The 23393-nt window shown below is 49.4% G+C and overlaps 1 protein-coding gene across 1 annotated transcript in view; it reads left to right on the plus strand.

The window, feature by feature from the left end:
- The window catches only part of LOC134945630 (cytoplasmic phosphatidylinositol transfer protein 1-like), a 124345-nt gene that overhangs the window by 28998 nt on the left and 71954 nt on the right, over window positions 1–23393 (plus strand). The window contains exon 2 of the mRNA XM_063935050.1: window positions 3071–3202. Coding sequence (XP_063791120.1) covers window positions 3155–3202 — 48 coding nt within the window. The 5' untranslated portion in view covers window positions 3071–3154. The remainder of the gene's footprint in view (window positions 1–3070; window positions 3203–23393) is intronic.

Below are 23393 nucleotides of genomic sequence, written 5' to 3' on the forward strand. Positions count from 1 at the left end.
TAACCGTCCCCTTTGGCATCCTAACCCTTACCCACCCCTCCCGCATCCATCCCACCCCTCCCGTATCCCAATCCTAACCAATCCCTCCCACATCCTAACCCACTCCTCCCACAGCCTAACCCTAACCACCCTCTTTAGCAGCCTAACCCACTCCTCCCGCATTCTTCTAACTCTAACCCTCCCCTTCCTCATCCTAACCATAACCCACCCCTCCTGCATCCTAACCCACCCCTCCCGCATCCTAACCTTCCCCTCCCTCATTCTAACCCTTCCCTCCCTCATCCTAACCCACCCATCCCGCAGCCTAACCCACTCCTCCCGCATCCTAACCCACCCCTCCCGCATCCTAACCCACCCCTCCCGCATCCTAACCCACCCATCCCGCATCCTAACCCACTCCTCCCGCATCCTAACCCACCCATCCCGCATCCTAACCCACCCCTCCCGCATCCTAACCCACCCATCCCGCATCCTAACCCACTCCACCAGCATCCTAACCCTAACGACCCTCTTTAGCAGCCTAACCCACTCCTCCCGCATTCTTCTAACTCTAACCCTCCCCTTCCTCATCCTAACCATAACCCACCCCTCCTGCATCCTAACCCACCCCTCCCGCATCCTAACCCTCCCCTCCCTCATTCTTTCCCTAACCCTTCCCTCCCTCATCCTAACCCACCACTCCTGCATCCTAACCTTTCCCTCCCTCATTCTAACCCTTCCCTCCCTCATCCTAACCCACCACTCCCGCATCCTAACCTTCCCCTCCCTCATTCTTTCCCTAACCCTTCCCTCCCTCATCCTAACCCACCACTCCCGCATCCTAACCTTTCCCTCCCTCATTCTAACCCTTCCCTCCCTCATCCTAACCCACCCATCCCGCATCCTAACCCACTCCTCCCACATTCTATCCCACCCCTCCCACATCCTAAACCACCCCTCCCGCATCCTAACCCACTCCACCAGCATCCTAACCCTAACGACCCTTTTCGGCAGCCTAACCCTAACTCACCCCTCCTGCAGCCTAACTCTAACCGTCCCCTTTGACATCCTAACCCACCCCTCCCACAGCCTAACCTTACCCACCCTCTTCGGCAGCCTAACCCTAACCCACCCCTCCTGCAGCCTAACCCTAATTGTCCCGTTCAGCAGCCTAACCCACTCCTGGCTGCAGGCTATGGGGTCCAGCTGATGGCAAGGTTATTTTGGCCTGCGGATTGTTATGGAGGCAGTATAGATGGAATGAATAAGCGCAGTGGTTTGACCACTTAACTGGCTAATATTTTTCCAAAAGCCGCTCAGAAATTGCAGTTTTTTTAAAATGATTGAATTAGGTTCTATATACCTATTTAAGATATATCCAATATGATTTTAATTCAAATAAAAAAAAATGAAAGTGAAACTATTTTGTTAAAACATTGGCACAGACATAGATAGTTGGAACATCGTGACCATCGATGGTTAAACATCGCGACTATTATGACTTCTAATTTTCAGAGCCATCTGCTCCCTGTAGCCTCCCGGGGTCAAGAGGGAAGGTAAGGGGCTGCATTTTACTGTGTGCCAGCGGCTGCTTATGTCTGCAGTTGCTGGGTGGGGGTGCTTCCGAGCTGCCCTATCAGCGGTGATTGTGAGCCTGGGAGGCACATAGGGAGGGGGGGGGGGGGGGGCAATCATTAAGCAGAGGGACCACAAAGCTCTTCTGGAGAGCGACAGTTGCAGGAAGCTTCTCTTCCTGCAGCCGCACAGTGGGCTTTCTGACAGGTCACATCATCAGATGCGACCATGTCAGAGAGAGTCCAGTCAGGTGTGGTCATGCCAGGCAAGTGGTATAAGGTTACAAAAAACAAAAACAATTTCAGGGCTGTCTTAAGAGTGACAGTGGCGGGCAATGTGTGTTGTTACATGAGAGTGTGGTTTCATTGAGGGCACAGCTGGAATGATAATTAACGTCTGATGTTCATAACTGAAATAACAATAGCGTATAAGCAGGAAATGTGTACGCATATGAGTTACACAGGTTGTGGGGCTGCTGACTTCAAGTCTCCATTTCTTCTGGTTTTCAGCAGCCATACAATCTGCGTAAGGCATATATGTCCCTTATATAAAGGGGATGATCTGATAACCTTAATTGCCACCTATCCCAGCATATAGGCCCAGAGAGATGGGAGTACACAATTGGCAGCACATATTTGTACCGAAAAAAGCTCAAACAAAATGTGGAAATTATGGGGGGAGCCTTGGACTGCACACCCTGAGGCTACGGCCACACTTAGCGGCCAAGCGGGTCCCGCTGCTTGGTAGGAAGGAGAGTGCACATGGGCACCTATGCGGCTGAGTCGCACTGTGTTACATTGAAATCCTGTGTGTCACTGCCTCTATTCTGCGGCATCCCACTTGGCCGCTATGTGTGGCTGTAGCCTAATACTAAACGTAATGAGTGGTGCTACCATGCTGAGACTTGTAGCTCTACACAGACAAAAAGAGAAAATGCAGGTGCACACTCTAAATACTAAACACTGCTAATCAGAATAGTTATAATAAACTTTGCAATATAACATGGAGGTAATTTGAGGCGCTTAGCAGGTTTTTGGCCAAAATTATGTTAAGCACCTCAAATTTTACCCTATGTTATATTGCAGAGTTTATTATAATCTTTATGATTAGTAGTGTTTAGTATTTGACGTGGAAATTGTGTAAATGTTTTATTGCTTATGTGGGGAAGTGTTGACACGTTAAGCATCATCAGGCCCCATCCCCCACCACACAATTCTGACTTGCCCCCTTATCCAGGGAGGCCAGGAGGACTCCCCAAAAGTGTGTACGCAAGTATGATATTACTGTTTATCGTGGAATAAGGAACAATCACAGGATTTTTTGTCCCTGCATATGTCCCTATTTTTAAATAATGACCCCCATCTTATTGTGGGTACCGCTAACCGCTATTGCTAAATATGTCTGTCAGACCAAATGTACTCCAACAGGACTTGCCCACATCATATACCGGATCAGTGAAATTACAGCTGGACCTGCGGCCCCACTCATAACACTAACTTGTTTATTTTTACCCCAGGGTCCTGGAGAACATTTTTTTCCATACATATTCCTGTCTCTCTTAGTCTGCCCTCCAGAGGTGACTCCCAGCTATTACATCAGGATGCTGGTGAAAGAGTACCGCATTTGTATGCCACTCACGACAGATGAGGTAAGCTCCGTTTTTATGGCACAGTTGAAGTAAGTCATTTTATTTTCTATTTTATTATGATGCTAAAACCAATGACTTTGTGGAATCGGCAAGCAGTTTCGGAAAATTTGGTATCTTTTTTATTTTATTTTTCAAAAATTGCAGATCGCATAAACAAGTGACTTTTATTAAAGTAACATAACATTCGGTATATCTTCTAAGCAGTAGCTCCACAAGGTGCATGAAGTTAGGAATTAGATCTCCTCAGTGTGAAGGAGGAGTTAGTGCCTGAACTGTAAAGAACCCGGGGGCCCAGATTGCGTCATATTTAGTTTGCTTATCATAGGGGTAATATGCTATCTGCACATGATATGCCAGCCAGCAGTTTGCCAGAGGTTGAATGGAGGTGGGTTCCGTTTAATCAGACTTCTTGGCAAACCAAAAATTTGAGGGCGTTCAGCAGTTTTTATGTTTGACTGATTCCATCTTGCGGTGGAACGGGTCTTTAGGTATTGCTTGCTCTTTCATGGAGTTAGTAACCAGTCTGTCCTAACCCAAAAGGGAAGGACATGCGGGAAGGCCGGACATAGGTCGGACATGCCTGTCGATAACTATAATATAGCATGTGTGATCGCTGACCTTCTGTTATAATTTTCTTGCCACACCATGCAGATACCTCCCAATAGTCCAGATATTGTCTAGGAGTCTACTGTAAGTTGTAATATTGAATTGCGTTGGTCTCTCAATGAATGACGGCATGGGTGGATTATCCATGTAGTAAATATACCAATCCGGTCAGGAGGAGGGGTGGTCCCAACAAGTACGGACCGGTCCAAGCACTGATATGTTTCACAACTCTATGCAAGGATTTGTGCCTGAGAGATGCTGCCGAAAACTGAAGGCCTCATACCAAACGCGTTTCACTTGTGCGAAGGTTGAGCCTTCCTAGAGGTACAGCAGCCAGTTACTGTAGCAGCCAATACTGTCAGCCTATGGGGCATTCCTTGCACAAAAACACCTGATGTGTCATGACTTAGCCCAGACTTTCTGTTATGAAAATGTAACTCAATGGGATTTTTATTATTATGATTTTGATATTTTATATATATATATATATATATATATATTAGTGTCATCATATTCAGTGCTATCAGAAATTATCGTTATATCCCCTGGTACACACACACGAGAGTCCATTTTGCTTGGCAGCTAGTTATCCTAGCAGTCTGTGTTTGTATCGCAGGAGGAAACTAAGCATAACGAGAACATACAAACTCCACACATAATTGGACCCCGATTAGAACCAAACCCACAGTATGTCCCCAGTGCTGTGTGGTTACACTGCTAACTCTTGTCCATGCTGCCCTGAATTTTGGAGGATTATTTTTAAAGTGTTCACTAATAATTTTGTCATGCACTTACTGTATAGAGGACCCATCTATATGGCACCAAGGGCTGGAGCTCTATGGGGGGGGTGGGTTAATACCCCTCTTAAAGTGTACTCAACAACTACACCCAGCAGAGGCAGCCATTCTGTAGGCAATATTCAAAATATAAAAGTAAGTGGTCCTCAAGCGCTGCTAGAACTTCACAGGACAGTCCTGTTTTCAATGTTCTGTTGACCCAAAAAAATGAGATGCGTCCACGTAAAGGTTTCTTTGTTCTTCTGCTGTTCACACTTCTTACATGACACAATGGTAATCCCGTAAAACAGAAAGGGATTACCATTGTGTCATGTAAGAAGTGTGAACAGCAGAAGAACAAAGAAACCTTTACGTGAACGCATCTCATTTTTGGGGGGTCAACAGAACATCGAAAACAGGACTCTCCTGTGAAGTTCTAGCAGCGCTTGAGAACCACTTACTTTTATATTTTAAATATGTTGAACAATACTTGGTGCTCTTGCAAGTGGTGATTGAGCTGCAGCTGGTGGGCGCAAGTTACTCCATCCAATTTTTGTTACTAGTTAAGCAATATTCACATAGCGATCCCTATCAGTTCAGAAAAATAGTGACACCATTGAGGGCAGGAGGCACGAGGCACTGAAGACGCAAAAGGACAAGTGCTGTGATTCATTCATGGCCAGGTACCCGTGAGAGTAGGTGAAACTGTAACACAATGGGGGTTATTCAGGTTTGTTAGCAAACCAAAAAAGCACACTAAAAGGCAAAACCATGTGCACTGCAGGTGGGACAGATGTAACGTGTGCAGAGAGAGTTAGATTTGCATGGAGTGTGTTCAAACTGAAATCTAAATTGCAGTGTAAAAATAAAGCAGCCAGTATTTGCCCTGCAAAGAAACAATATAACCCACCCAAATCTAACTCTCTCTGCACGTGTTACATCTGCCCCACCTGCAGTGCAGCTTGGTTTTGCTCAATTGCTCGCTTTTTTGGTTTGCTAACAAACCTGAATTGCCCCAAGTGTACCATAAAAAATATCTCTGGTGCAGGTTTATAAAATATCAAGGGTCAGAGGCATTACTGTCTGGAAAACCCCAGACCACCAGCTAGAGTGCACACTACAGTGAGGCATGAGGCACAGGGTGTGAGTTACCGATCTCACAGCAAGCAACCATTTACACCGAGTATGGATTCCGTTCCCAAACAATCCGGGCACCTCAACAACAGGATCATCTCTCGCTGGCCGTCCGTGGCGTATTATACATTGCTTTATATTCACACACCGAGTATCACTACTTACTTCTTAGCACTCTCACAGATCCATCTCATTACCAGACAGATATTTATAGACCTGGTTCTGTTTTTTTTTTCTTTCTTTTTTTTCATTTTTGTGATTTTTTTTTGTTTTTTTTGCTGAACTGGGAAACGGCACGCACTCTCCCACATTCTGCTAACAGAGCAATTAAGCCCCGAAAACGAGACGGCTTTATTTAGAGACGTCAGCTGACGAGTAAATGTGTTTGAATAGGAGCGTAGCGGCGAAAACCAACACCGAATACATACGGAAAATTTATGCCTGATTAAGAGCCTCGATTCTCACTTGCGTCTGACTGATGCAGAGCCGGAGCTGTGTCATTTTTGTATTTTCAGCAACTTTTTATTTTCCCTTTTAATGGGTTTTATGCCTGAAAAAAAAAAAAAAGATATTCCGCTCACACACAAAAATTCCCGAAGCCTCAGTTTGGCCGTCAGGAGCTACGTCCTCCGGCAGTGCCAGAGTTAAGTTGCTGCTTTGAGTTTTTACTGGGGGCGGAGGAAGACACGACTTAGGGTATGACGCTAAAGTCGGTGACAGCATGTCAGGTTCCGAGTGTTACCGTAGTAACACCGATAGGGCAGCAGTGTCGGTGGGAATTGTTGTTAGTAGGTATTAACACAGGAGGCAATAGAAGTGCTGAGGAGAGATGGGGGCAGGGAGAGTGAACGTTGCTGTGCAGGAATAACAATTCACTGTAATATATTATTATATAATTAGATTCCGGTACATTGGACTTTGAGTTATTTCGCTCAGCGGTTTACCTGCATAAGGAAGTGGAAAAACTTTGCTGCAACTTTGCGTGTTGGGGCCAACAAGAGTTATCCAGCCCCATAAATAGGAACGTCATTCTTACTGTATAGGACCGACTCATAACATATTGGGCCTAATTCAGACCTGATCGGTCGATCAGGTCTGAACTGCGCATGCTCCGGCGCCGCTGTGCGCCGGCGCATGCCAGACATCCGACGGCTGTCTCAGCCCTGCGATCGCCTCTGCCTGATTGACAGGCAGAAGCGGGAGGGGGTGGACTGGTGGCGTTTGGCTGCTGTTTAGGGGGCGTGGTCCGCGCAACGCTGGCGTGCCCGGACCGTTGGGGGGGCGGGCCGCGGCGACTGTGTGATGTCACCCGCAGCCGCTGAGACCCTCACAGCGACGGGTAGCTCCCTGCCAGCACGCAGGAGCTGCACTGGTGGGGAGTTACTCTTCAAGTACAAAAACATTGCCGCTGTGCAATGCTTTTGTACTTGTACGGAGGGGTCGGCTCTGACATGCGGGGGCGGACTAGTCTGTGCCCCACATGTCAGTGCGCCTGACTGTAGATGTGCTAAGTTAAGCACATCTATGATCAGGTCTGAATTACCCCCATTGGGAATACGTGTACTGTGTCACTCAGCTAGTATTTAGACAATAAGACATTCGTGCAGTTGACCTTTTGTCTCCTTTTTTTTTTTGAGTGTGCACTCATTTGTAGGTATTACTCATTTGTGTGACAAGTGAGTACAGCATATACATAAATTGTAGAATTGGGTTTCCACTGGATTCTGCCAGAATATGTCGGCAAAGAGACATTATGTAGGGTGGCAGCAGAAGCTGTGAGGCAGTAATGTAATATTAGGCCTCACAGCTCCTGCTGCCACCCTACGTAATGCTCCATGCCTAATTCAGACCTGGTCTGCGATCAGATAGCCGCCACCCATAGAGTGAAAACCCGCCCCGTACAAGTGTGCGAATGCATGCGTACACCGTGCAAAAATTTTACCAGACAGAGGACATCTGTAACTCACTCACCATCAAATGATTTTCCCAGTGTGTGCAGTCTGTGCGTAGCTCAGGACTTACTCCTACAGTGCGATACAAACAGGCTGATCGGGGCCGGAGCTGACGTCACACACCCTCCCTGAATACGCTTGGGAACGTCTGCGTTTTTCCTGACACTCCCAGAAACCGCCAGTTACCACCCACAAACGTCCGCCTCCTGTCAATCAGCCTGCGTTCGCCTAGCGATAAAAAAAACAGGATTTTCTCTGACGTCCTAGTGGATGCTGGGGACTCCGTCAGGACCATGGGGAATAGCGGCTCCGCAGGAGACAGGGCACAAAAGTAAAAGCTTTAGGTTCAGGTGGTGTGCACTGGCTCCTCCCCCTATGACCCTCCTCCAAGCCTCAGTTAGATTTTTGTGCCCGGCCGAGAAGGGTGCAATCTAGGTGGCTCTCCTAAAGAGCTGCTTAGAGTAAAAGTTTGTTAGGTTTTTTATTTTCAGTGAGTCCTGCTGGCAACAGGCTCACTGCTACGAGGGACTTAGGGGAGAGAAGTGAACTCACCTGCGTGCAGGATGGATTGGCTTCTTAGGCTACTGGACACCATTAGCTCCAGAGGGAGTCGGAACACAGGTCTCACCCTGGGGTTCGTCCCGGAGCCGCGCCGCCGACCCCCTTGCAGATGCCGAAAAGTGAAGAGGTCCAGAAACCGGCGGCAGAAGACTTTTCAGTCTTCATAAGGTAGCGCACAGCACTGCAGCTGTGCGCCATTGTTGTCAGCACACTTTCATAGCAGCGGTCACTGAGGGTGCAGGGCGCTGGGGGGGGGGCGCCCTGGGCAGCAATGATAGTACCTTTCTGGCTAAAAATACATCACATATAGCCCCTGGGGGCTATATGGATGTATTTAACCCCTGCCAGGTCTCAGAAAAACGGGAGAAGAAGCCCGCCGAAAAGGGGGCGGGGCCTATTCTCCTCAGCACACAGCGCCATTTTCCCTCACAGAAATGCTGGTGGGAAGGCTCCCAGGCTCTCCCCTGCACTGCACTACAGAAACAGGGTTAAAACAGAGAGGGGGGGCACTTATTTGGCGATATGACTATATATATTAAAATGCTATAAGGGAAAAACACTTATATAAAGGTTGTCCCTGTATAATTGTAGCGTTTTTGGTGTGTGCTGGCAAACTCTCCCTCTGTCTCCCCAAAGGGCTAGTGGGGTCCTGTCCTCTATCAGAGCATTCCCTGTGTGTGTGCTGTGTGTCGGTACGTGTGTGTCGACATGTATGAGGACGATGTTGGTGAGGAGGCGGAGCAATTGCCTGTAATGGTGATGTCACTCTCTAGGGAGTCGACACCGGAATGGATGGCTTATTTAAGGAATTACGTGATAATGTCAACACGCTGCAAGGTCGGTTGACGACATGAGACGGCCGGCAAACCAATTAGTACCTGTCCAGGCGTCTCAAACACCGTCAGGGGCGTTAAAACGTCCTTTTACCTCAGTCGGTCGACACAGACACAGACATGGACACTGACTCCAGTGTCGACGGTGAAGAAACAAACGTATTTTCCTTTAGGGCCACACGTTACTTGTTAAGGGCAATGAAGGAGGTGTTACATATTTCTGATACTACAAGTACCACAAAAAAGGGTATTATGTGGAGTGTGAAAAAACTACCTGTAGTTTTTCCTGAATCAGATAAATTAAATGAAGTGTGTGATGATGCGTGGGTTTCCCCCGATAGAAAATTATTGGCGGTATACCCTTTCCCGCCAGAAGTTAGGGCGCGTTGGGAAACACCCCTTAGGGTGGATAAGGCGCTCACACGCTTATCAAAACAAGTGGCGGTACCGTCTCCAGATAGGGCCGCCCTCAAGGAGCCAGCTGATAGGAGGCTGGAAAATATCCTAAAAAGTATATACACACATACTGGTGTTATACTGCGACCAGCGATCGCCTCAGCCTGGATGTGCAGCGCTGGGGTGGCTTGGTCGGATTCCCTGACTGAAAATATTGATACCCTTGACAGGGACAGTATTTTATTGACTATAGAGCATTTAAAGGATGCATTTCTATATATGCGAGATGCACAGAGGGATATTTGCACTCTGGCATCAAGAGTAAGTGCGATGTCCATATCTGCCAGAAGTTGTTTATGGACACGACAGTGGTCAGGTGATGCAGATTCCAAACGGCACATGGAAGTATTGCCGTATAAAGGAGAAAAAGACAACGTCTTTTCAGCCTCAGTCCTTTCGTCCCCATAAGGGCAAGCGGGCAAAAGGCCAGTCATATCTGCCATGGGATAGAGGAAAGGGAAGAAGACTGCAGCAGGCAGCCCATTCCCAGAAACAGAAGCCCTCCACCGCTTCTGCCAAGTCCTCAGCATGACGCTGGGGCCGTACAAGCGGACTCAGGTGCGGTGGGGGGGGGTCGTCTCAAGAGTTTCAGCACGCAGTGGGCTCACTCGCAAGTGGACCCCTGGATCCTACAAGTAGTATCCCAGGGGTACAGATTGGAAATTCGAGACGTCTCCCCCTCGCAGGTTCCTGAAGTCTGCTTTACCAACGTCTCCCTCCGACAGGGAGGCAGTAGTGGAAACAATTCACAAGCTGTATTCCCAGCAGGTGATAATCAAAGTACCCCTCCTACAACAAGGAAAGGGGTATTATTCCACACTATATTGTGGTACTGAAGCCAGACGGCTCGGTGAGACCTATTCTAAATCTGAAATAGTTGAACACTTACATACAAAGGTTCAAATCAAGATGGAGTCACTCAGAGCAGTGATAGCGAACCAGGAGGAAGGGGACTATATGGTGTCCCGGGACATCAGGGATGCTTACCTCCATGTCCCAATTTGCCCTTCTCACCAAGGGTACCTCAGGTTCGTGGTACAGAACTGTCACTATCAGTTTCAGACGCTGCCGTTTGGATTGTCCACGGCACCCCGGGTCCTTACCAAGGTAATGGCCGAAATGATGATTCTTCTTCAAAGAAAATGGACGATCTCCTGATAGGGGCAAGGTCCAGAGAACAGTTGGAGGTCGGAGTAGCACTATCTCAAGTAGTTCTACGACAGCACGGGTGGATTCTAAATATTCCAAAACCGCAGCTGTTTCCGACGACACGTCTGCTGTTCCTAGGGATGATTCTGGACACAGTCCAGAAAAAGGTGTTTCTCCCGGAGAAGAAAGCCAGGGAGTTATCCGAGCTAGTCAGGAACCTCCTAAAACCAGGAAAAGTGTCAGTGCATCATTGCACAAGGGTCCTGGGAAAAATGGTGGCTTCTTACGAAGCGATTCCATTCGGTAGATTTCACGCAAGAACTTTTCAGTGGGATCTGCTGGAAAAATGGTCCGGATCGCATCTTCAGATGCATCAGCGGATAACCCTGTCTCCAAGGACAAGGGTGTTTCTTCTGCGGTGGCTGCAGAGTGCTCATCTACTAAAGGGCCGCAGATTCGGCATTCAGGACTGGGTCCTGGTGACCACGGATGCCAGCCTGAGAGGCTGGGGAGCAGTCACACAGGGAAAAAATTTCCAGGGAGTGTGATCAAGTCTGGAGACTTCTCTCCACATAAATATACTGGAGCTAAGGGCAATTTACAATGTTCTAAGCTTAGCAAGACCTCTGCTTCAAGGTCAGCCGGTATTGATCCAGTGGGACAACATCACGGCAGTCGCCCACGTAAACAGACAGGGCGGCACAAGAAGCAGGAGGGCAATGGCAGAAACTGCAAGGATTCTTCGCTGGGCGAAAAATCATGTGATAGCACTGTCAGCAGTGTTCATTCCGGGAGTGGACAACTGGGAAGCAGACTTCCTCAGCAGGCACGACCTCCACCCGGGAGAGTGGGGACTTCATCGGGAAGTATTCCACATGATTGTGAACCGTTGGGAAAGACCAAAGGTGGACATGATGGCGTCCCGCCTGAACAAAAAACTGGACAGGTATTGCGCCAGGTCAAGAGACCCTCAAGCAATATCTGTGGACGTTCTGGTAACACCGTGGGTGTACCAGTCGGTGTATGTGTTCCCTCCTCTGCTTCTCATAACCAAGGTACTGAGAATTATAAGACGTAGAGGAGTAAGAACTATACTCGTGGCTCCGGATTGGCCAAGAAGGACGTGGCACCCGGAACTTCAAGAAATGCTCACAGAGGACTCATGGCCTCTGCCGCTAAGAAGGGACTTGCTTCAGCAAGTACCAGGTCTGTTCCAAGACTTACCGCGGCTGCGTTGACGGCATGGCGGTGGAACGCCAGATCCTAAGGGAAAAAGGCATTCCGGAAGAGGTCATTCCTACCCTGGTCAAAGCCAGGAAGGAGGTGACCGCAAAACATTATCACCACATGTGGCGAAAATATGTTGCGTGGTGTGAGGCCAGGAAGGCCCCACGAAGAAATTTCAACTCGGTCGATTCCTGCATTTCCTGCAAACAGGAGTGTCTATGGGCCTCAAATTGGGGTCCATTAAGGTTCAAATTTCGGCCCTGTCGATTTTCTTCCAGAAAGAATTGGCTTCAGTTCCTGAAGTCCAGAAGTTTGTCAAGGGAGTATTGCATATACAACCCCCTTTTTGTGCCTCCAGTGGCACTGTGGGATCTCAACGTAGTTCTGGGATTCCTCAAATCACATTTTAAACCGCTCAAATCTGTGGATTTTAAATATCTCACATGAAAAGTGACCATGCTGTTGGCCCTGGCCTCGGCCAGGCGAGTGTCAGAATTGGCGGCTTTGTCTCACAAAAGCCATATCTGATTGTCCATTCGGACAGGGCAGAGCTGCGGACTCGTCCCCAGTTTCTTCCTAAGGTGGTGTCAGCGTTTCACCTGAACCAGCTTATTGTGGTACCTGCGGCTACTAGGGACTTGGAGGACTACAAGTTGCTAGATGTTGTCAGGGCCCTGAAAATATAGGTTTCCAGGACGGCTGGAGTCAGGAAAACTGACTCGCTGTTATCCTGTATGCACCCAACAAACTGGGTGCTCTTGCGTCTAAGCAGACGATTGCTCGTTGGATTTGTAGCACATTTCAACTTGCACATTCTGTGGCAGGCCTGCCACAGCCTAAATCTGTCAAGGCCCATTCCACAAGGAAGGTGGGCTCATCCTGGGCGGCTGCCCGAGGGGTCTCGGCATTACAACTCTGCAGAGCAGCTACGTGGTCGGGGGAGAACACGTTTGTAAAATTCTACAAATTTGATACCCTGGCTAAAGAGGACCTGGAGTTCTCTCATTCGGTGCTGCAGAGTCATCCGCACTCTCCCGCCCGTTTGGGAGCTTTGGTATAATCCCCATGGTCCTGACGGAGTCCCCAGCATCCACTAGGACGTCAGAGAAAATAAGATTTTACTTACCGATAAATCTATTTCTCGTAGTCCGTAGTGGATGCTGGGCGCCCATCCCAAGTGCGGATAGTCTGCAATACTTGTACATAGTTATTGTTACAAAAATCGGGTTATTATTGTTGTGAGCCATCTTTTCAGAGGCTCCGCTGTTATCAGGCTGTTAACTGGGTTCAGATCACAGGTTGTACAGTGTGATTGGTGTGGCTGGTATGAGTCTTACCCGGGATTCAAAATCCTTCCTTATTGTGTACGCTCGTCCGGGCACAGTATCCTAACTGAGGCTTGGAGGAGGGTCATAGGGGGAGGAGCCAGTGCACACCACCTGATCCTAAAGCTTTTACTTTTGTGCCCTGTCTCCTGCGGAGCCGCTATTCCCCATGGTCCTGACGGAGTCCCCAGCATCCACTACGGACTACGAGAAATAGATTTATCGGTAAGTAAAATCTTATTTTTTCACAGTTTGGCCTGGCGGCTGCGCATTACAATCCATACGCATGCGCAGTCATTCGATAATTGGCCAGTGTACCATTTCGTACAACAGCGTTCAGGTCTGAATCAGGCGCAGCGTGCGCGTGCGTCAACACACTGTGAGATGCGACGGTATCTCACATGTGCGAACGCCTCTAATTGATTGATAGGCAGACACGTTCATGTGGCGGAAGGGGACGCTTTAGGGGGGGTCACAGCGGCAATTGAGGGGGCGCGGTCCGGAGTGTCCGGACAATTTGCGTCGCCAAAAGATGGCGGGTAGCCGTCTGACTTCGCAGCTAGGTTGCGTAGGCAGAGGGCAACCCTAAACATGCGAGAGCAACGCCGTCGTGCGATGCTTTCGCATGTTTGCCCGGGGATGGAGGGGGGGGGGGATGGGGAGGCAGCAGGACTCGGCTTGCGGGACGGACTTGCCCTGTGCTGGGCATCCCTCCCGCATGTCACAGTAAAGAGTTGTAAATGTGCGTATTTCGCACGTCTATAACTCATGCTGAATTAGGCCCTATGACCATGGAATGATAGCTGGTGCCAGATGGCATTTTCACGTACACAACAGTCTCCAGAGTTTACAGAGAATGTGGCACAAAACAAAAAACATCCTGCGTGTGGGTGAAAACGCCTCATTAATGAGAGGGGTCAGAGGAGAACAGTCAGACTGGTTCTAGCGGGCAGAATCTGGAATAACCATGTGGAAAAAACTAGTAGGCATCTCTGAAAGGCACAGAACATCCGACATTGAAGTGAATGGGCTACAGACCCTCAGCAGCAGAAGACCACTCCTGCCAGCTCAGAAACATTGCGCGTCTTCTGAATCTCCCTCTCCCACAGCCCCCGCTGAATTCCGCAGAAGATTTTGCCGGAACACTTCTCAGTTACCCTAATATGTGAATTGTAGTTCGGCATCTGTCATGGAGGTGAGAAGTAGGAAAGTGAGGCCAGGCGTAATGGAAAAGGGAATAAGAGGAAGTGAAAGCAATAAAACAATCTTAACGATGGAAAGCATTTTCCGGTCAATCCTGTGCACTGGGCCGCAGAAGCCGCTGTCCCCTGTGTAATCTTCTCACCCATTGCAGGTGTCACTGAATTTCCATTCAGCTCTTATCACCTTCCCAGCAAATCAATGCAGCATATGAAGTGTTCCCCTCACATACTCTGCAAACATTTACTCAGGGCTGTCTCCGTGGTTCAGTCTCATGCTGGGATATCACACCGGCCTGACCTGGTTATTATTTACCCATCATCCTTTTCTTCACTAATCGCCCAGTTGGACAATCGCATTTACCCAGGGTATAGAATGGTGGATTGAGGCTGATTTATAATAAGGAGAATAATTACCATTAGTTTGTGGTAATAGTGACCATTTGCAACTAAATGTATAATATAATTTAATGTATGTATGTATGTATGTATGTATGTGTGCGTGTGTGTGTAAGTATATGTATATGTGTGTGTATATGTGTGTATATATATATATATATATATATATAATATATGTGTATTAAGATACTGAGCGGTCTATTCATGAAGCAGTGAAAAGAGTGAAGAAATTAACCAGTAGAGAGGTTTCCCATGACAACCAATCGGCTTCGAAATAAGCCTTTATAAAGTGCATTCTATAAAATGTAAGGTGATGCTGATTGGTTGCCATGGGCAACTTCTCCACTGGTCTGTTTCTCCACTGTTGTCACTGCCTCATCAATAAACCCATAAGGGCGTACAAATTTTAGGAAGTACTTTTCTAGTGACCTAGAGTGGCTAGACAGAGGCGTGGTCACATTCGCAGCGAAACACGTCATCACAACCCAGCCCAAAATGTGTAACTTTGAAATCGTACTATTACGCAGCAGCGTCATAATTATATAGGTTGCAGTATATTGTCTCATTGGTTGCCTCTTTCTTTTGAGCAGGCCCCCATGTATTTTCAGTTTATTTTCCAGAACCATCTATATAATGATTTTGCACAAACGCAAATATTTCAGGTCATGTGACCTCATTATGGTCAGTGCTGTTTGTAGACAATTTGGCTCCAATTGTGGACAGTAAAAAAATGAACCAAATGCGCACCCCCCCCATCCCCTCCATAGACATAAAACACGGGCGTGACATTACTAACATGGGCGTGTCCTTGCCAAAATGGCCATGGTCTCGTGGAGAAAGACTACCTTACACCCCAGTTTTTCATCTTGCACCAACAGACCTCGGCCACCACAGGAAAGAAAAAAATTCCACCATATTAAGCCCCACAGTAATTGCACCATATTGCACCATATTATGCCACACACCGCAATGCCCATGATACATTATGCCACACAGTAAGGCTTCAAATTACTTTTATATACTTTTAACCTGCTCGTTTCCAGGGGTTTCATGCTCTTGGTGTCATGCTTGTCAGGGGTTTCATGCTCTGGGTGTCATGCTCGTTGCCAGGGGTGTAATGCTCGTTGCCAGGGGTGTAATGCTTTGGGTGTCATGCTCATTGCCAGGGGTGTGTAATGCTCGTTGCCAAGGGTGTAATGCTCGTTGGCGCCAGTGACTCCTCCAGTTACTGCTATTACCGGCTCCCCCTCCTTCCACCCATAGTACTCCGCTCGCTGGACGGAATTTCGCAAAGTGACGCGGTTGCATCGTGAGGGCATGACGCCACCACGCCATTTTGTGAAACTCTGCACAGCAAGCGGAGTACTATGGGTGGGAGGACGGGGCATGCAGCAGGTGTCGCGGCGGAAGCCCGGTGCGATTGCACCGATTACGGTATAGTAGGGTAATGACATTAAGCCATACCTACGACTTATCTCCCGTTCTTATATAGATCCGTAATAAGTTCTTTCTGTCAGAGCTGATACCAGGAGACAAAACATGAAAATGGATTTAGATGAGATGAGAGAAATTACACATTGTCGGTGATATTTTACTGAAATAACCTATTCACATGCCCCCTGAACATATTTGGGATATTAGATCTAAAAATAAGCCGTCTTGCCTGGAGTTGCTCGGCGCAATGTAATAAAGTGATAATGTGTTACAGCTTATTATATATCTGCTGCAGTAATGTGTCTCTATGAAAGCCTCAGGAGAGGAGGAAGTGGCCGATCATTAACCCTTTTAGCAGAGTGAACCCCTTTATTTAGGCTTAGGCTATTTGATGCTGTCTGGATGTGGTGGAACAATAAGTATCAGGATGCCCAGGTGGCAATATGCAGAATTATGTAAGTCTGCAAGTTTCTTGAAGCTTGCCTTAAAGAAATAGTGTACCCTTTAAAACAGGGGTAGGGAACCTTTTTTCTACCAAGGGCCATTTGAATATTTATAAAATCCTTCGGGGGCCATACAAAAATTATCAACTTAAAAATTAGCCTGCCCCCGGTAGATATGCCCCCAGTAGTTATGCCCCAAGTCAGTAGTTAAGCCCCCAGTCACTTGTCATGCCCGTTAGATATGACCCCAGTCACTTGTTATGCCCCCTAGTAGCGACGCCTACACACACACATTAAAAGAAAAAAAAAAAAAAATACTCACCAGCCCCACTCCTGCTTCCGGACTGTTGCCCTCCGCCTGGCCGTCCGCTCCTCAGAACTATGGGAGAGATGTCATGACATCTCTCCCATAGCACCGCACAGCTGCACACGCACACTGCAGAGCCGGAAGCCGGAGCTCGCTCCTCAGAACTATGGGAGAGATGTCATGACATCTCTCCCATAGCACCGCACAGCTGCACACGCACACTGCAGAGCCAGAAGCCGGAGCTCGCTCCTCAGAACTATGGGAGAGATGTCATGACATCTCTCCCATAGCACCGCACAGCTGCACACACACACACTGCAGAGCCGGAAGCCGGAGCTCGCTCCTCAGAACTATGGGAGAGATGTCATGACATCTCTCCCATAGCACCGCACAGCTGCACACGCACACTGCAGAGCCAGAAGCCGGAGCTCGCTCCTCAGAACTATGGGAGAGATGTCATGACATCTCTCCCATAGCACCGCACAGCTGCACACGCACACTGCAGAGCCAGAAGCCGGAGCTCGCTCCTCAGAACTATGGGAGAGATGTCATGACATCTCTCCCATAGCACCGCACAGCTGCACACGCACACTGCAGAGCCGGAAGCCGGAGCTCGCTCCTCAGAACTATGGGAGAGATGTCATGACATCTCTCCCATAGCACCGCACAGCTGCACACGCACACTGCAGAGCCAGAAGCCGGAGCTCGCTCCTCGGAACTATGGGAGAGATGTCATGACATCTCTCCCATAGCACCGCACAGCTGCACACGCACACTGCAGAGCCAGAAGCCGGAGCTCGCTCCTCAGAACTATGGGAGAGATGTCATGACATCTCTCCCATAGCACAGCACAGCTGCACACGCACACTGCAGAGCCGGAAGCCGGAGCTCGCTCCTCAGAACTATGGGAGAGATGTCATGACATCTCTCCCATAGCACCGCACAGCTGCACACGCACACTGCAGAGCCAGAAGCCGGAGCTCGCTCCTCAGAACTATGGGAGAGATGTCATGACATCTCTCCCATAGCACCGCACAGCTGCACACACACACACTGCAGAGCCGGAAGCCGGAGCTCGCTCCTCAGAACTATGGGAGAGATGTCATGACATCTCTCCCATAGCACCGCACAGCTGCACACGCACACTGCAGAGCCAGAAGCCGGAGCTCGCTCCTCAGAACTATGGGAGAGATGTCATGACATCTCTCCCATAGCACCGCACAGCTGCACACGCACACTGCAGAGCCAGAAGCCGGAGCTCGCTCCTCAGAACTATGGGAGAGATGTCATGACATCTCTCCCATAGCACCGCACAGCTGCACACGCACACTACAGAGCCAGAAGCCGGAGCTCGCTCCTCAGAACTATGGGAGAGATGTCATGACATCTCTCCCATAGCACCGCACAGCTGCACACGCACACTGCAGAGCCGGTAGCCGGAGCTCGCTCCTCAGAACTATGGGAGAGATGTCATGACATCTCTCCCATAGCACCGCACAGCTGCACACGCACACTACAGAGCCAGAAGCTGGAGCTCGCTCCTCAGAACTATGGGAGAGATGTCATGACATCTCTCCCATAGCACCGCACAGCTGCACACGCACACTGCAGAGCCGGTAGCCGGAGCTCGCTCCTCAGAACTATGGGAGAGATGTCATGACATCTCTCCCATAGCACCGCACAGCTGCACACACACACACTGCAGAGCCAGAAGCCGGAGCTCGCTCCTCAGAACTATGGGAGAGATGTCATGACATCTCTCCCATAGCACCGCACAGCTGCACACACACACACTGCAGAGCCAGAAGCCGGAGCTCGCTCCTCAGAACTATGGGAGAGATGTCATGACATCTCTTCCATAGCACCGCACAGCTGCACACGCACACTACAGAGCCGGAAGCCGGAGCTCGCTCCTCAGAACTATGGGAGAGATGTCATGACATCTCTCCCATAGCACAGCACAGCTGCACACGCACACTGCAGAGCCGGAAGCCGGAGCTCGCTCCTCAGAACTATGGGAGAGATGTCATGACATCTCTCCCATAGCACCGCACAGCTGCACACGCACACTGCAGAGCCAGAAGCCGGAGCTCGCTCCTCAGAACTATGGGAGAGATGTCATGACATCTCTCCCATAGCACCGCACAGCTGCACACACACACACTGCAGAGCCGGAAGCCGGAGCTCGCTCCTCAGAACTATGGGAGAGATGTCATGACATCTCTCCCATAGCACCGCACAGCTGCACACGCACACTGCAGAGCCAGAAGCCGGAGCTCGCTCCTCAGAACTATGGGAGAGATGTCATGACATCTCTCCCATAGCACCGCACAGCTGCACACGCACACTGCAGAGCCAGAAGCCGGAGCTCGCTCCTCAGAACTATGGGAGAGATGTCATGACATCTCTCCCATAGAACACGCACACTACAGAGAAGCCGGAGCTCGCTCCTCAGAACTATGGGAGAGATGTCATGACATCTCTCCCATAGCACCGCACAGCTGCACACGCACACTGCAGAGCCGGTAGCCGGAGCTCGCTCCTCAGAACTATGGGAGAGATGTCATGACATCTCTCCCATAGCACCGCACAGCTGCACACGCACACTACAGAGCCAGAAGCTGGAGCTCGCTCCTCAGAACTATGGGAGAGATGTCATGACATCTCTCCCATAGCACCGCACAGCTGCACACGCACACTGCAGAGCCGGAAGCCGGAGCTCGCTCCTCAGAACTATGGGAGAGATGTCATGACATCTCTCCCATAGCACCGCACAGCTGCACACACACTGCCAGAGCCGGAAGCCGGAGCTCGCTCCTCAGAACTATGGGAGAGATGTCATGATATCTCTCCCATAGCACCGCACAGCTGCACACGCACACTGCAGAGCCAGAAGCCGGAGCTCGCTCCTCCGAACTATGGGAGAGATGTCATGACATCTCTCCCATAGCACCGCACAGCTGCACACACACTGCCAGAGCCGGAAGCCGGAGCTCGCTCCTCAGAACTATGGGAGAGATGTCATGACATCTCTCCCATAGCACCGCACAGCTGCACACGCACACTGCAGAGCCAGAAGCCGGAGCTCGCTCCTCAGAACTATGGGAGAGATGTCATGACATCTCTCCCATAGCACCGCACAGCTGCACACGCACACTGCAGAGCCAGAAGCCGGAGCTCGCTCCCCAGAACTATGGGAGAGATGTCATGACATCTCTCCCATAGCACCGCACAGCTGCACACGCACACTACAGAGCCAGAAGCCGGAGCTCGCTCCTCAGAACTATGGGAGAGATGTCATGACATCTCTCCCATAGCACCGCACAGCTGCACACACACACACTGCAGAGCCAGAAGCCGGAGCTCGCTCCTCAGAACTATGGGAGAGATGTCATGACATCTCTCCCATAGCACTGCACAGCTGCACACACACTGCCAGAGCCGGAAGCCAGAGTTCAGGAGTGAGCTCCTGCATCCGGCTGTTGCTGAGGGGAAGAAGCCGGGCATCTGCTAGTAACAAAATCTCAGCGGGCGCCCTGCATCTCCCTTGGTTAGGTGAGCCTGGCCGGGCCGGATCAAGTGACTCTGCGGACCTTATATGGCCCGCGGGCCTGAGGTTCCCCACCCCTGATTTAAAAGGTGCATTTCACTGGGCTCTGATATCCTTCAGCGCTTGCTGCTCTAGTTGTGCATTATTTATCAGCCAATCAGATTGTTGTATGTTCACAGAGGATGGGTGCGCTAATCTTCTGTGATTGTGTCAGTGAGGACAGGGCAGCATGTGACAGGGGCACTGACATGATGTGAGGAGGGGAATGGAGGCAGCAGGAAGCCACAGACAGAGCATTATATATTGGTAGGAGCATGATCACCAGCAGCACAGAGTATATCAGGAGATGAGTGATGTGTCAGTTCGGACAGGGCTGCATGTGACAGGGGCAGTGACATGATGTGAGAAGGAGAATGGAGGGAGCAGGAAGCTACAGACTGAGAGTTATATAGTGGTAGGAGCAGGTTCTCCAGCAGCACAGAGTATATCAGGAGATGAGTGATGTGTCAGTGAGGACAGAACTGCATGTGACAGGGGCAGTGACATGATGTGAGTAGGTGAATGTAGGCAGCAGGAAACCACAGACTGAGAATTATATAGTGGTAAGAGCAGGGGCCCCAGCAGCACAGAGTGTATCAGGAGATGGGTGATGCGTCAGTGAGGGCAGGGCTGTCTTTTTAATACGGATTTATAATACAAAGGGGTTGCCTCATTTGGGTATCCGTTCCATCTTCCATCTCTTTTACTTATTAGGATATGAGGTGTGTGAGTGAAAGTGGCATATTTGGTTTGTACCCTACCTAGCTGATTTCCTGGTGGCTGGTGTGGAATGGTGGAGATATGAAGATACGTTGGGAGCAGCAGGTGCCCTCCTGACGGCTCCTGCGAGGAGCACTAGCTGCAGAAAGAGATCTATTCTAATGTAGCCAACACCTGTAATGTCTGAAGCTAGGTGCGCACTTTTACAATCATACTTCAGATGCCATGCTTCTTACAAGTGAGGGTCCAGATGAACATGCAGATTCATGCCTACACACTGTCACTACCACCATGCCATCTGTGTTCCTCTTCTCTCAAATGCGTCTGCTGAAAAGGCTGTGATTGGAGGAACATCCGCAGAAGCATTGGACACAATAGTTGGCAGTGCATACACACTTCCAGGATTGCCCGACATTGGGCCTAATTCAGACCTGATCGCTGCTGTGCGTTTTTGCAGAGGTCTGTGATCAGATAGCCGCCGCCCATAGAGAGTAAAAAAACTCACCGCGTGCAAGTGTGAGAATGCATTGCGTACGCGTGCGAAAACTTCGCCAGACAGCGGACAGCTGCAAATCCTTTCGCAACTCACTCACCATCTAATGATTTTTCCAGTGTGTGCAGTGTGTACGTAGCCCGGGACTTACTCCTACAGTGCGATGAGAACAGGCTGATCGGGGCCGGAGAATGCCTGCGTTTTTCCTGACACTACCAGAAATAAGTGTTAGGACATCCACAAGAGCAGATTAGCAGATGTGACTAGTTTTGCTGCGTACCGCAGCCGGATCGGCCAAATGGGTCACCCGGCCGCCTATGCGCGCCTGGCCGACCAGCTCAGCCTCCCTGCACTCTGCCCAGCAGACATGCTTAGTTGGGGGCCCCTGTGAGGTGTGGCCACATCTCCATTTTCTGTGTCCATGGTCTGTCTCTGTGCAGACTCACTTTTACAACATTTTGCTAAGATGCTGTGAATCTTACGATGTGCCAGACAATTGCACAGGTGTGCACCTAGCGAGACAGCGTAAACCCAACACTTTCAGCACATACCTTTAGGTCATGTCTTAATTAAACAATATCATTTACATGCAAGATGAGGAGGTGATATGCAGAAAGGTTTGCGCTAAGGTGACTTTCGTCAGAAAGGCGGCAGATGGACAGCCGTGGTGCAGATTAGCAAGTTCTAGACACAGGAATTGCATACTTTCACCGTTGTAATAACTAATTAACATTCCCAGGCTAATTGAGAATTTAAAAGCAGGAGTTGCTTGCTGTGGACACCAGAAAGGCAGAGCATATTGGCGGCCATCTGGCAGCTGCAGCGCCTGAGCAGTTTTGCTATTAAGTCTAATTATTATTCTAACCCCCATTGCATTGTCCCTGTCAGAGGCATGCTTTTTTTTATTTTTTATTCAGGCCTTAATACTCCTGCAATTTAGAGGCCTCCATTACTAGCCCAGATACTGTGTAGTCCTCCAAGCACTGTTTCCCCTTGTAATATGTAAGACTTAGCGGCTGATCTGATTCACACGTAGTGCAAATAGTCATGTAAATGGTGGGTGGTTTTCAGCTACGCGTGCGAATACGTTGTGTCCCACGGTGTATACTCACAGAGGGTCAGTAGCAATGGAGAAGCACGGAGTCCATAGTGCATTGGGAAGGTATTGAGTGTTCTGGGCAGTGACTGGGAGGTTGCTATTCAGACGTACGAAGATGGACCATCTTATGGGCATATCATGGGAGTGCCTTGTAAGTGATTGCCCCTTTAAAAAAAAGGTCAAAGTTTGGCCGGAATCCCCGCACGTTTGCCGAAGTCAGCGGCGTTACCTACCTCCCCAGGTTAATGTTCATGCAGGGCATCCAAAATGCAAGACCTGAATCAAGATAACACCTACACTTCCTCTACGCAAATGTCGAGATCCACGTGGCTTCTTCTGTCATTCGAAGAGCCGCCAGCCGCTGTTTGGCTCCATTGAAGTCAGTGGTGGGAACCACAATGTCCCAGCATAGAATATCATCCCTCCCAACATGACCCTCTCCATAAGGAACAAATGATCTGTTCCTGGACTACCCTCCTAATGTATGAT

This window comes from Pseudophryne corroboree, chromosome 7, assembly GCF_028390025.1.
Source record: "Pseudophryne corroboree isolate aPseCor3 chromosome 7, aPseCor3.hap2, whole genome shotgun sequence".
In the NCBI taxonomy this organism is placed as follows: Eukaryota; Metazoa; Chordata; class Amphibia; order Anura; family Myobatrachidae; genus Pseudophryne; species Pseudophryne corroboree.